Here is a 13,190-nt window from a genome sequence, read left to right as displayed (position 1 = left end):
TTCTGCACTTAAACTTTTTGTTCATGTGGGGGTTGGAGATGTGCTGTCTAGACTCTGTCATAACTGTTTACCACTGGAGCTGATTTTATTAGATATATGTCTAATATAGCCTCAATCTGCTTTATAATGTATTGATTCCGTTTGCTCATCTTTATGAGTGTTTTGGGGATTATGTTTTTGTTTTTGTCTTTTTTGAAGCACTGAGAGGTGTTACTAATAACGGGGGTGGTATAATATTAGAAGCATATCTCAGTGTAACACAATACCAGGAGCTACAGCCTCCAAAATGACCATAAAGTTGAATGAGCTCTTCTATAAAACTATTCAAAGAAAAATTCAAGATTACAGCCAGTTTAAGACTGGAAAGGTTGAGAAATAGAGAAAGTAACCTTAAGTTGATGTGCTGTGCTGTATGTTTGGTGTCGGGTGTGAGGCTCAGTAACGTCCTCCGGGCAGAAAGAAGTTCTTTCAGGTCATGGGATTTGAAACTTACTGAACTGTATTGTTGAGATGTTTTTCCACTCATCCACAAGCTGGATGTTATTGGACTTAAGGAGCTTTAAGTATCATTTTCCTGACAATACTCCTGAACATTGGGAGGGTCAAAAAGCATCATGCTTGTTTTTGTATAGAGGCAAATGATGACGCCATTAGTCTGAGCAACCAAATACCTAATTGTGACATTTGATGACTGCTAAATCCTTAATGTTGAAATTTAAACACTGCTTGAATATTTTTTTTTTTGAAAATCATCTCTCTGAATCCATGTTTCTGAATTTCCACCAGTGACATTTTCAAAAGTTAGTTTTCAAGCTGTGAAATTTCAAAAACATTATTTTCAGTGTTCAGTGTTCAGTGTTAGGGTTCATGATAACACTCAATTACATTCATTCATTCATTCATCATTCAATAACTAGAATGTGATATTTAACGGCATTCAAACGGCTGCGTTTATTCCTTTACTCTGACACTGATGGTTGGCTTCAGGAAGAAGTAAAAGAAAAAAGTCAGACTGTGAAATGTTGTCATTAAGATAAAAAGTAATGAGTGGGGAAGGTTGTAAACTAAATACTTCATTTTTGTATTTAACAGCCCAAATAATTAAACTAAAAAGATCATAAAAGTATTTGACTTCATCAATTCGTGCGGTGTGTGAATAAATGAGGCCGCTTTGTGGATGTTTTAGAGATGCTGCCTTTACACTGAGGAAAAACAAAGATGGCCCCTAAAGGCCACAATATGAGCTCTGACCTTAACTTGTTTGAGTGCTTTGTTTTTGAAGATCTAATCTTCCCATGAGCCATCTGTGACGTTCAAACACTGACCTGGACTTGTTATAGCCGGTGGTATGTTCTCTCTTTCTCACTGTCCTCGTCTATCTGCCACCTCCTGTCTTAATCTCTTCTGTTCTTAACACTCTCTTTCTGGGTTTTTTACTATTTCCGTCTTTTCCCAGCATCACACATCTGGATCCTCGCCCCGCTTTCTTTCCTCCGGAGCATTTAGACCGCTTGCGACGGGCGGCTGCTGGATAATCTCTAACCCTGACCCTCAGATTTAAATCTCAGATTACAAAATGAGAGGAGAGAGAAGAGGGGGGGGATTACAACTGTTTTCTTTTTTCTTTTTCTTTTTTCTCCACCAAGTCCCAAACTGCATGTGGGTGTGTAAAGGAGGTCACACACAAACTCTACACATGGCTCAGTTTATGCAGAGCTATTCTCAGTCGTACATGATGTGCCGAGTTTCACAGCTTTGTGCACGTTGTTCTTTCTGTAAATGCTTAAACTGCACTACAAAAATTATTGTCGTTTGCTGAACTCCCCCAGTTAGTTAATAGATTTTCAACAGTTCATTGATTTGTAACTCGATGCCCATCCACAACTCTCTCTCCTCACTGTGCTCTTATTGATTTGCGGTATTACCTAGTTTCTCTTTGCTGCTCTTAACAGAGTCATGTAGTGATGAAATCTCCTCCAGTGTACATCACATTTTTAGGGTTGCTCTTTTCTTTCTTTATTCGCTCAGCGAGCACAAGAAGTAGCTGCTTCTGTAGGCTTGACACACAACAAGTATGTGCAGAGTTTAAATGATGCATTGAATTGTGTTACCCACGACCCAGAAACGGGTAGGCAGTTAAAGATGAATGATTGAATGAGTAAATCATGTTAAATGTCAACTCCATATAAAACATTTCTCTAAATTTAGCTCTTAATCATCAAACATCATTAGCATTATTCAAATGGAGACATTAGTCTAATAGCAGCAAATGTGTAAGATCAGATTACCAGAAAGATTGGCGGCTGCACACTGCATTTAAGCACCATCCAATTTGAGTCCAAAACAAACCATAGTTTCATCTTGACGCTTAAAATGAGATCATTTCTGTGATGAAAGACTGTTGTTGACTTTGCTGGGAGAGTAAATCACCACAGCCTCTTTGCATTAGGAGGCAGCAAAGTTAACCACAGATTTTAACTGCACTAGTGGTCCTGGACTTTGGTCAAAATAGCCTGAAAGATATAGGATTATCTTGAAAGATGGCTGTTAATGGTGCCCAGATGATGAGTTAATGACTGAGATTTCACATATCTGGTAGAATATCTCTTCTTGATGGATTAGAATCAAATTTCATCCTTTCAACCTGATTCTGCTGCAGTTTTTTCTTCTGCAAACATTTAAAGCACGAGCTTTGTGTGAGATTTATTCACCAAGTCTCTTTCTGTTCCACTTTGTTGAATTTGGTTTTATTGATTTGCCAAATCTTCCCCTCAGGCAAAAGAAAAACTTTAATAAGATCTTTAATTCAAATTTCTGCCTTTTACACTCAGCTTTGTTTCAACGTGTAGAAATGTTGAAATGGATGCACTAATGTGGGCTTGTTAATATTATTTAGCTCAAATCACAGTCTTTACAGGGCTGCCAGCATCACTTGTGTATTCCAGTCTATTCTTTTAGCCTTGAAGTACCTTCCATTTTCACTCCATATACCTGGAAATCAAGTACAATTTAGCTTTTAGTCCTGACTAAAATATATCCCTTCAACATTTTCTGCAGAAGTCTCCCCCACAATCTTCCCTGAGGGAGTATCTTAAATGATGGGTTTAAATTCGCTGGGACTTTAAAGGGGAGAAAATGAGCAGATGAGGAGTCAAACCTGCCTTCCTCCCTCTTCCTTCCATCTGTGGTTTGTTAATGAGGGTGGGGGGGGTTCCTTGGCCATGTCACTGCAGCACTGATACTTTCATACTCTTGCTGCATGTCAGTCGGACACACAACAGAGCTCTGCTAGAAAATTGGGCTGCTTTTTAGATGTTATCACATACTGTGCATGTTGCACGAGGTCTGCAGCTCTGAGGAAAATTCAATAAAGTTTGGATGCTTCCAGTCAGTTAACATTTAACACTGCCTCTGCTCAGAAGTCGCGTTGAGGATAAACAAACGTGGCACACCATGGCATCTGTCTGTCGTGGCGCTGCAGATCGTGAAAACAGAAACCCACAAAATCGTTAAATAGCTGCACAAAAAATAAAATGTTTGTTTAAGTCTCTACAATTTCCTTGCAACTGTAACTTTTATTTCTTATTTATTTCAGCTAAAGAAGATATTTAAGTCCATCAGGATCTCAGTCAGATTTCTGGTTGAATTCATTGCACGTGTGCCAAAAAATCATCTGCATCTGATTTCCTACTGATGTCAAAGCAGGTGTAGTTGAAATCAAACAAAATGTCAATCTGACTTGATGTAAGTGTCCTTGAATTAAATTAAATTAAATGGTAGAAGCAGGACTGAGCCTTGTGGCTGGCGTCACAGTTTAAGTGAAATCAATGAAGGTTGAGCTCAGTGTAAATAAATATATCGACCCAAAAGGAGGTGATGAAGATTAATGAGGGATGAAGAATCTATAACACTTGGCAACTCAGCTCAGATTGAAGAACAGCCCGATCACCTTTTAGACCATGGAGCATATCTCACACTTTGGCTCTGGGTAATGAGGACATGCCCTGTTCTGCCCCGACCTCAGTATGGGTGTGGGTGTGTGCAGAAAGTGGCCTGTTTGGACTTGAAATTGGTTTTCAGTCAGTGCGGCGATACAAATTCAGGCACGCTTGTTTACTTCCTCTCAGCTCTACCCTGGGTTTGGCTTTAGTGTGTGTGTGTGTGTGTGTGTGTGTGTGTGTGTGTGTGTGTGTGTGTGTGTGTGTGTGTGTGTGTGTGTGTGTGTGTGTGTGTGTGTGTGTGTGTGTGTGTGTGTGTGTGTGTGTGTGTGTGTGTGTGTGTGTGTGTGTGTGTGTGTGTGTGTGTGTGTGTGAGTGTTTCTGAAGGTAAAACAAAGGCAAAGTTGCATACTTTTCACGGACAGTGTGCGGCTTTTATGTCTTTACTCTTCTGCACTTGTAAAACTTCATATCTTCGGGTGTGTTAGTCGGAATTAGCAAGTTTTAGAAACTTGTCATGGGCAACTTTACAGTTTTATGACATTTTAACGACTGAATAATTAATAAAGTCATTAAGAAAACAGTTGGCTGATTAGTTGATGACCTGAAAAGTGCCATGTAAATAAATAAAATGTATTAAAAATAGCTATAAGGAGTAACCTTGGTCACGATATTAGATGTTTTTTCTGATAACATTTTTTAATCCTACTGGCAAATGTGTGCAGAATCTAAGGCTGCTTGTTTGGTAAAAGACAAAAACAAACAAAAAAAAATCATTACGTTACATTAAAATGTAAAAATGAAATCATATTGAGATTTTGGATCCTGCAGCCTTAACAATTCAGCTCACACCTAAAATTCAGTTCAGTGGAGTGAATTATGTTTGTGCGTTAAATTTCAGTGCTGAACAGTGTTTTTTGGTTTTTGCTGTTTTTTGTTTTTTTTTTTTTTCTCCATCTGCTCTGTGACTGTTTTCATTTTCATTTATTCTGTGTGTGACTCTCCGTTGAACTCGTAGAGCCCCATGGGAAGGTGTGCCTATCTGCTCACTCCTCTTTCCCCCCAGGAGGCTCCTGTCTCTGGTCACAGAGTCACGGATGAGCCCCTTCCAGGCAGAAGGCTGCACAGACTCATTTTTCTGAACTGAATATCTCATTTCACCTTAAACTGCCCTTTTTTTTTTTTTTCTATAGAGAAATTTCTTTTCTATCTCCGTACTCGTGGAGGCTGATGTCGTGGACATTTTCCCTTAATTCTAGACCTTGGGGAGTTTCCCTGCTGAATTGTTTGAGGAGGTCCACTGAAATTAACTGCAAAGATAACAGAAGTTTACTTTGCAGATAAAAGAAGTCATGAGGCCTCAAGTCACAGCAGAGGAGAGAGAAGACGAATGAGGATAGAATTTAGCGGCTCTGCAGCTTCATTCCTGTTAAGATCTTGTGAAGATAATGTGAAAATTATACAACTTAGTGCATAATGGCCTGCATAAAGCACAGTGTAATCTTAATGATGCATTTTGTTGTGACAGATCCAGTATGAGATTGTGTCATTCATTAGTCATGCCGCAAAAACACCATTTTGTGGCCAGTTGTGTAGGACATGTTGCAGAACAGGTTTTAGTCTTCAGCCTACACAACCTGCTCCCCTGCTGTTTTCTGAGCAGGTCGAATGTCTTTGATTTGCAGGTGCAGCTGCTTGTGTAACATGGACCCAATTCTGTGGCATCTTGATGTATTAAGCGTGGTGTTGGAGCTTTCTCTGGAGCCCTCAGGAAGTACAGTCATAAATTACCAGGGCTACTCATCTGTGTTATTTTCAAGCCCACTGGAAGAGAGTAGCCTTGGCAAACATGAAAGGTTTAGCTGGATTAAGCCTTTGAAAACTTGAGTAGTGTATCCAACTTGTGCCTGAGCACATCTCATCGCCTGAAGAGCTTCTGTGTGTTTCGTATTGCAACAAAACATGGGCAACTGCCAAAGGGAAGGCAACAGGAAACCCTAAAATAAGCCTCTGTTTTTAGCCAAGTTAGCAGCACGGCTCTGGGGACATCGTTTTCTTGAGCTTTGGTCCAGGCTGATTACTCTCAGCAACAATTGTATGGATTTCCTTTTCATCTGGTGCGAACATTTCTGGTCTTCAGAGGAATACAACCAAATACAACCACAATTTTTGATTTGTAACTCCTATTAATCTCTGTATAATATGATAATTACTGTATCATGCACAAAGGGAGCATGTACAGTCACTCTGGCAGCATTATGGTCTCTGAGGTCATTATAGTGAACTTGGCTCTTGTGATTGGCTTAAACACACCGTTTTAAACATCTCCTCTAAATCTCTTGATCTCCCAATCTCATTACTTGCCAACACTCAAACACACCAGTTTAATTCAGAGTTAATCCAGACTGCTGGTTTACACAGTGTGTTTGTCTACATGCTCAGTAAGAGACAACTAATGTAGGAAAATCTAATGTTGTTGTGCGCTGCCTTCACCAGCTTCCTTTGTAAATGTACACTGTGACAAATAATCTTTTTGTGTTATGTGCATTTAACTGACACAGGGTTTGCTCTTTGTCATTCAGGGACAGCTGCTGATTGTTTTTTGACAAATTATTGTGTCTCACCCCTCCGTGTTGTTTTTGTGTTTTTTATTGCTCTGAGGATGTCACATTTCTGACTTGTTGCTACCTCTGGCTCGAGTTGCCGTCAACTCCCCATGGCATGGTCCTGAGTCCCAGCTCCTTCAATGAGCTGCTCAGTGGAGTTTGAGTATCACAGTGCACACTGCACTTTCTCCGCACTCTCTAATCTTACGATTTGAGTACGAGGAACTAATGCAAATCACACCAACAAAGACAGCACAAGACATTTTACTACTTTTGTTTGCTTTTATTTACTGAAGTTCAGGCCTTGAACTGATGATTGTCACCCCCTGTTAATATTTAGTCGTTACAGTCATGACTTACACAAAGGTTGTGTGTGATGGTAAATGGTTTTACGGGTGTGCAGAAAACCAGTCTTCCATGAAAAATGCTAAACAAACTAGAAAGCAGCAGCGCACGTGACATCTTTGAAAGTATATATATTTGTATGAGCCAATGTTCCCAGGCCAGATATGAACTCAGGAAGTTGCAGAGGTTATGCAAACTAACTGACAAAGCATGTTGGACTTTATCCTTCTCACTTGTTGGCTGTGGAAAAAAAAAATCGAATGGTTGTGGTCGTTGCCTCCGAGGAGTACGACTGGTTCACGTGTTTTAATACAAACTCATTCCGCATTCACATTCATACATTATTTATCTCCCAGAGAAGAATTGAGTCATATCCTGAACCCTTTTGAATTTCCCAATGTGTCCACCCATCTGTATGATCATTTAAATGACCTCGGTGCAGACCGGGGTCACAGGAGTGACCGCGTATCTGCCCCTTTAAAGCTGCCATATGGTCCCTCGTGTGTGTTGACATGTTAATAATTCCCCACTTCCTCCCTCATGTCCCATACTCACAGGCACACATCTACACACACAAATCGGTGAAATCGAATGACTCAGAAATTCAGGAGTCTGGAAATGGAGAGTTAGCGTGCACAGCAACAGGAAGGTGAAGTGCTTTACTCTGTTAAGTGCAGTGGGCTCACAGCCGGATCATCATTAGGCTGCAACGGATTATGACTTTACCAACCCTGATCATTAAATTACCTGCTGAGTATTGTTCTCATTGACTTCTCACCACCCACCTAATGTTCAGACAGGAGAGCACCACCAATTTATAAATTATTACTGTCACGTCCTTTTTATATTGACATGCAGTTAATGATTAAAAAATAAAAATATTTATTAAAGGGATTTGACTTTTATATATTATTTTCTCTTGCCTGGGTTCAGTCTTTGTTTCTCCAAGTTGTATTAGTTTTTTTTTTTTTGTCCTTGGGTGTCTTTAACACTTTTTACAATTAAAAAAAATATAATTATTATTATTATTATTATTGTTATTGTTGTTGTTTTTGTTGTTGTTGTTGTTGTTGTTGTTGTTAGCCCTGCTATAAAACCCTTGTAAGCCCTGATCCAGATATAGTGCATGTGCTAATGAAAGTTGACTTCCTGAAGGGGTTAATGGCGTTATCCTTGAAGCTATAAATTATTCTCCAACCTCATCCAAAGCTAAAGGAGCATGAACGTTGTGCCCAGCAGCCAAAAAGTGTCATACAGTATTTATTTGACCATGATTTTAAATGAGTTGATCCTCCATCAGTGAAGCTGCAGACAACAGAGACTCAATAATGTTGACTGAATCATTATTTACACCGCAGATTTAGTTCAGGCTGCATTCCTCCTCCCGGTTGGGCCGATGGATGTGTGACGTCCTGACGGTGTTCACCAAAGTGAGAAATAGTTTGTTTCGGAACACGGAATGAATGAAGAGGTAGATGTTGTGGGATCGTTGTTCGGTGCCAGAGGTGGTGGTCTGTAGGATCTATGAGGAGCTGCACAGCTGAAAGCCACGGGGCGCACTCAGTGTCATTTATTCTGCTTGTGTAAGAAAAAAAAAAAACAAAACAACAACCTACCTTCAGGACATGTGAACAGTTTGCACATGTATGTGTTTTAGAGCGAAGTGTTTTCTGTGTGTGCTTTGCTGCCGTGGCAACTAGAGTTACCACATACTAATATTTTAGGTTGTCTTACATAATCATCTGCTTTTGTCAATGCAGAGAGTGGATTTTTAGTACATTCGGCACCGAAGGCTGTTTGTTTGGAGCCCTGGGAGGATCACCGCTCCACTAACAAATCATCGTGCCATCTCAGGACAGACTTACTGTCTGATCAGTTGCTGTTTTACCTCCAGTCTAAACACAAGAGACCTCAAGATGAGTTTTTAGCTCTTTGCCTCTCTGCGGATTATGTAGATGGTTTACAGAAACAAATGATACAGATCAGCAGCAGGTTTCTGGTGCATAGTTTAGTCTGAGCGGCTGAACAGGCGTCTGTCTTTTGTCCACAAGGGTCCATAAGTATTTGGACAATAACACAGTTTGTAATAACAAATGGCAAAACATTGGATTTTAAATTTAACCATGAAGATGTGAACTCTCTCTAGATTTTAAATCTTTTTTTTTTTTTTTTTTTTGCGACATTACTTAGATCTTTCTTCTTTTCCATGTCTCCATAGGCAGAGCGTAGTGGTGATGTCAATATACTCAGCATCCCGGTGCCCATCCGTCGTGGCGGCTCAGAGTCCAACCTGGACGTGGTGGACAGTGTCGGAAATGACGGCGTGGGGCTGGATTTCACCAAGGGGGCGCTGGGGATCGACAGCCTGCAGCAGAAGATCCTCAAGGTTGGGCAATATAGGCATACTGATATAGGCATCAGCGCAGTTTAGTTTGGTAGCTCACAATAAATTTCATGGTTTCTTTTAATTTTGTGGGAAATCTGAACCTTTAACAGATTCATAATGAAACGATCATAAAGGATATAACGAGTTTCTGCCCGAAGTGAGTAAAACATACAAAGGAATGAACACAAAGTAAAACAACTTTGTGTGAATAAAAGCAAAAAGTTACACGCCTCATTAATCATCAACATCTCGTTGTCCCCTCAGGTGACGGAGCAGATTAAGGTGGAGCAGGCGTCTCGGGACCAGAATGTGGCCGAGTATCTTAAACTGGTCAACAGCGCCGACAAGCTGCAGGCCTCACGGATCCGCCAGGTGTTTGAGAAGAAGAACCAGAAGTCAGCACAGACCATCACCCGGCTGCAGAGGAAGCTGGAGCAGTACCACCGCCGCATGAAGGACAGTGAGACCAATGGTAAACACAGCCACAAGGATGGCAGCAGCAAGGAGTCCGGGACTCAAAGTAAGGAAGGCAGCCTGCGGGATCTCAGCGCCACCAGGCGGCACCCGGCGCTGGACAAAGTGAAGACGATCGGGCCCGGTGTGTCGCTCTCGCCGCCGTTCTTCTTCAACAAGTCAAGGGATTTTGCCAACCTCATCAGGAACAAGTTTGGTAGCGCCGACAACATCGCCCACCTCAAGAGCTCCATGGAGACGGGGTCGGGGCTGCAGGTGGAGGGCGGGGGTCGGGGTCTGAGCGGCAGCGCCACCACAGTGGCCAAGACGACCAAGTACCAGAGCGACGACGAGTGCTCCACAGGGACGTCGGCCTCCGCTGACTCTAATGGAAACCCGGCGGGGGGCTCAGGGGCAGGGTCCGGGGGTCCTGGGAGATCAGACTCCAACGGGCGCCTCGGGGAGGTGCTGGACATGGTGCGGGAGATCAGGGAGGCTCAGGGGCAGCTGGCGGAGGACATAGAGACGATGAACGCTCAGTTCAAACGAGAATATAGCTACATCACACAGATGCTGCAGGAAGAACGATACAGGTGAGTGAAACTCAGCCTGACTGTGTCGGTGTCATCTCCACACAGAACAAACACAGCCAGTCCGTTGGGGTACACCTGTACCTGGACATTTAGCTGACAACCAGCAACGTCTCAGTAGCTTCAAACTCTTCAGGCAAACATGGAGGAGGGGAAAGTGCCAACATTACATTTATAGATGACTCCATGGATGCAGGTTTGTTCACTGAATGAACAGTCAAGTCAAGAAGTTTGGCAGGAGAAGAATGTTCTAGCATGATGAAGATGACCTGGGCAAATGTCTCATCTGGCTTGAATCCAGTTGAGCACCATCAGAGTGTTTTAAAGCTCAAAACCCCTCCAGCAGAATCATCCGTGAGGAGGCTGAGCAGAGCTCATCCAGATTATTTCTCACTGATGAAGTTTGTACTGATTTTTATTATGGCATTGATAAATATTACAATAGCTGTGTTGCGTACTCTAATTCTCTTTAGGTGCTTCACTGTGCACAAACATTAATCCACTCCCCCCTCCCTGCAGCAACGCTCACAACTGGGCAAATATTTTGTTTGCACATCAGCTGTTGAACTTTAAAGAGCTTTTGACAGTTTTCTTAGCGAGGGTGGGGGGCATTATTGTGAGCTTTTGCTGACTAAAAATAGATGTCAGAGCTTCCACACAAATCCCCAGACTGTTGCTAAGTTAACCAAGGGCAAATGTTTTCAGCAGCTTAGCTGCACTCGTAGATAAACTGCTGTACTGTTACTCACCCACACAATCAATTATGCATTGTTTCTCGCTCTCTCCTTGGCACTCTGCCTCCACCTACTCTTCATGTTTCTCTCTCTGTGCTTCGGCCTTCAGGTATGAGCGCTTAGAGGACCAATTAAATGACCTTACAGAGCTGCACCAGCATGAGACCAGTAATCTGAAGCAGGAGCTGGCCAGCATTGAGGAGAAAGTGGCGTATCAGGCGTACGAGAGGGCCAGAGACATCCAGGTGATTATTATTATTCTTGTTTTACGTACACAGACACACAGTAATGAGCTGCTTATATAAAAACACCACAGCCTTGAGTCCAGACTAAACTGTCTGTTTATTCCTGGTAGTTAAAGGATTAGAACTCGGTGCATTTCTTTACTAAGCACAAATATCAAACATTAGCTGATTTCAGAGTTATTACTTATGAGCTGTTAGCAAATAAATGATTCAAAGAAAAAATCCACCTGTAACCAAGTGCCTCTTCAATGCTTCTGCAACCTTATGGTGCTTGTGTTGAGTGGAACTGAAGTATTGTGGTGATTATCTCGCCTAAGGAATGGCTGTTGTTTCTTTAAGGTGAAAAGCATCTCAATAAGTGCTGTTTGTATAATACTGATGGGTGCTATTATTACGTTTCAACTAGTAATAATTGTGATTTAATTTGATGTAGTTGTATGAGGTAATGGGTGTGAAACAAAATTGCCCCTCGAGGGACAAATAAAGGATTTGATTGATTGATTAATTTTGGAAACGTTATTTGGTTGCACGTCACACACAGCAGAGCCACGGAGATGCCTCGCTGTTCATTTCCAATTCATATGTCAATTCATATCTAATCTAGTTTCACTGACCTTCACCTATTACTCACTGATTTCCGTCATCTTCCTGCTCTTAACCATTGTGTGTGTGTGTGTGTGTGTGTGTGTGTGTGCAGGAGGTGCTGGAGTCGTGTCAGACTCGTGTGTCGAAGCTCGAGCTGGTGCAGCAGCAGCAGCAGCAGACGGTTCAGCTGGAAAACGCTGACGCCAAAGTGCTGCTGGGGAAATGCATCAACATCATGCTGGCCATCGTCACCGTGATCCTGGTGTGCGTTTCCACGGCGGCCAAGTTCACTGCCCCGCTGCTGCGGAGCCGCCTCCACCTGGCGCTCACCTGCGTGGGCGTGTCCCTGTTAGCGCTGCTGTGGAAGAACTGGGAACACTTGCAGTGTGTTTTGGAACGATTGTTACTCCCGCGCTGATCCAAGAAGACAACATAAGACCAGAAGACTTTGTCTGTAACTTTGGGGTTCAAGTCTCCAGGAAGTGTGCCGCCATGGCAGCGCACACACACACACACACACACACACACACACAAAAGCACTGGGGAGGAGTTTACATGTAGCCTTACACTAGCCCGAGCTCCCCGGACATTTTGGGCTTCATGTGGACTTGATTTATGGCTTTTTGCTTTGCATGTCTAAATGGGGTCCACCTTGATCCGCAGTAAGCCCAGCCATCAAGCTGATAAACAACCGAAGACACGTGTGACAAATTTCTGCAACAAACGCTGAAGGTGCAAACACAGAACATGGCATGAAGCTGCTGTATCAGTCAACCACTAGAGACAAAAACAAGGTGAATCATCTGGGTTTGATCAGACCTGAACTGTATTATTGGTTCATCTGTTTGTCACCAACACTGAAGTCTAAATATAAACCAGTGGGTTTTTATTTGGTGTCTTTAAAGGGAAGAGCGGCTGTTACAGCTACACCTCACTCCTCTCTGTGTGTGTCTGTCAGTCCATCAGTTTTGAACCTGCACAGTATGCCTCTTTGTACACCAGCCAGCGCACACGCAACAAACGCGCATCCAGCTGAAGGTTGATTTGTATTGTGTGTCCGCTACATGTTGTATTTCTGTGCCGTTTCTCTTCTTGGTGTCTCATTCAAAAGGACGGTTTTCAGGTGTGGGATACGTGGTGTTTTAAATTCTTGTTGTGTTTGTGTCTGAGTGTTCAAATCTGTGCATCCATGCATTGTATGTCTGCTTGTGTGTGTCTGTGCTGTGTTTCTTAAAGGAGCAGCTCAACATTTTGGGGAATACACTTTGGTAGATACTGCTATCAGATCTGAAATATGAAACCAGCTTA

The 13,190-nt window shown here is 42.3% G+C and overlaps 1 protein-coding gene across 3 annotated transcripts in view; it reads left to right on the top strand.

The window, feature by feature from the left end:
* tmcc3 (transmembrane and coiled-coil domain family 3) overlaps positions 1–12,422 on the top strand; it is a 28,031-nt gene extending 15,609 nt beyond the window's left edge. For 2 of the 3 annotated variants that reach the window (XM_029495452.1, XM_029495453.1), the window contains exons 2-5: positions 9,108–9,275; positions 9,540–10,321; positions 11,162–11,297; positions 11,995–12,422. In XM_029495452.1, coding sequence (XP_029351312.1) covers positions 9,108–9,275; positions 9,540–10,321; positions 11,162–11,297; positions 11,995–12,300 — 1,392 coding nt within the window. In that variant the 3' untranslated portion in view covers positions 12,301–12,422. The remainder of the gene's footprint in view (positions 1–9,107; positions 9,276–9,539; positions 10,322–11,161; positions 11,298–11,994) is intronic. The other variant, XM_029495454.1, reaches the window with a different exon arrangement.
* Positions 12,423–13,190: the final 768 nt, after the last annotated feature.

This window comes from Echeneis naucrates, chromosome 23 (assembly GCF_900963305.1).
Source record: "Echeneis naucrates chromosome 23, fEcheNa1.1, whole genome shotgun sequence".
Taxonomy (NCBI): domain Eukaryota; kingdom Metazoa; phylum Chordata; class Actinopteri; order Carangiformes; family Echeneidae; genus Echeneis; species Echeneis naucrates.
Note: the sequence above shows the minus strand (reverse complement) of the source record. Positions and strands in the feature narration are given on the sequence as shown.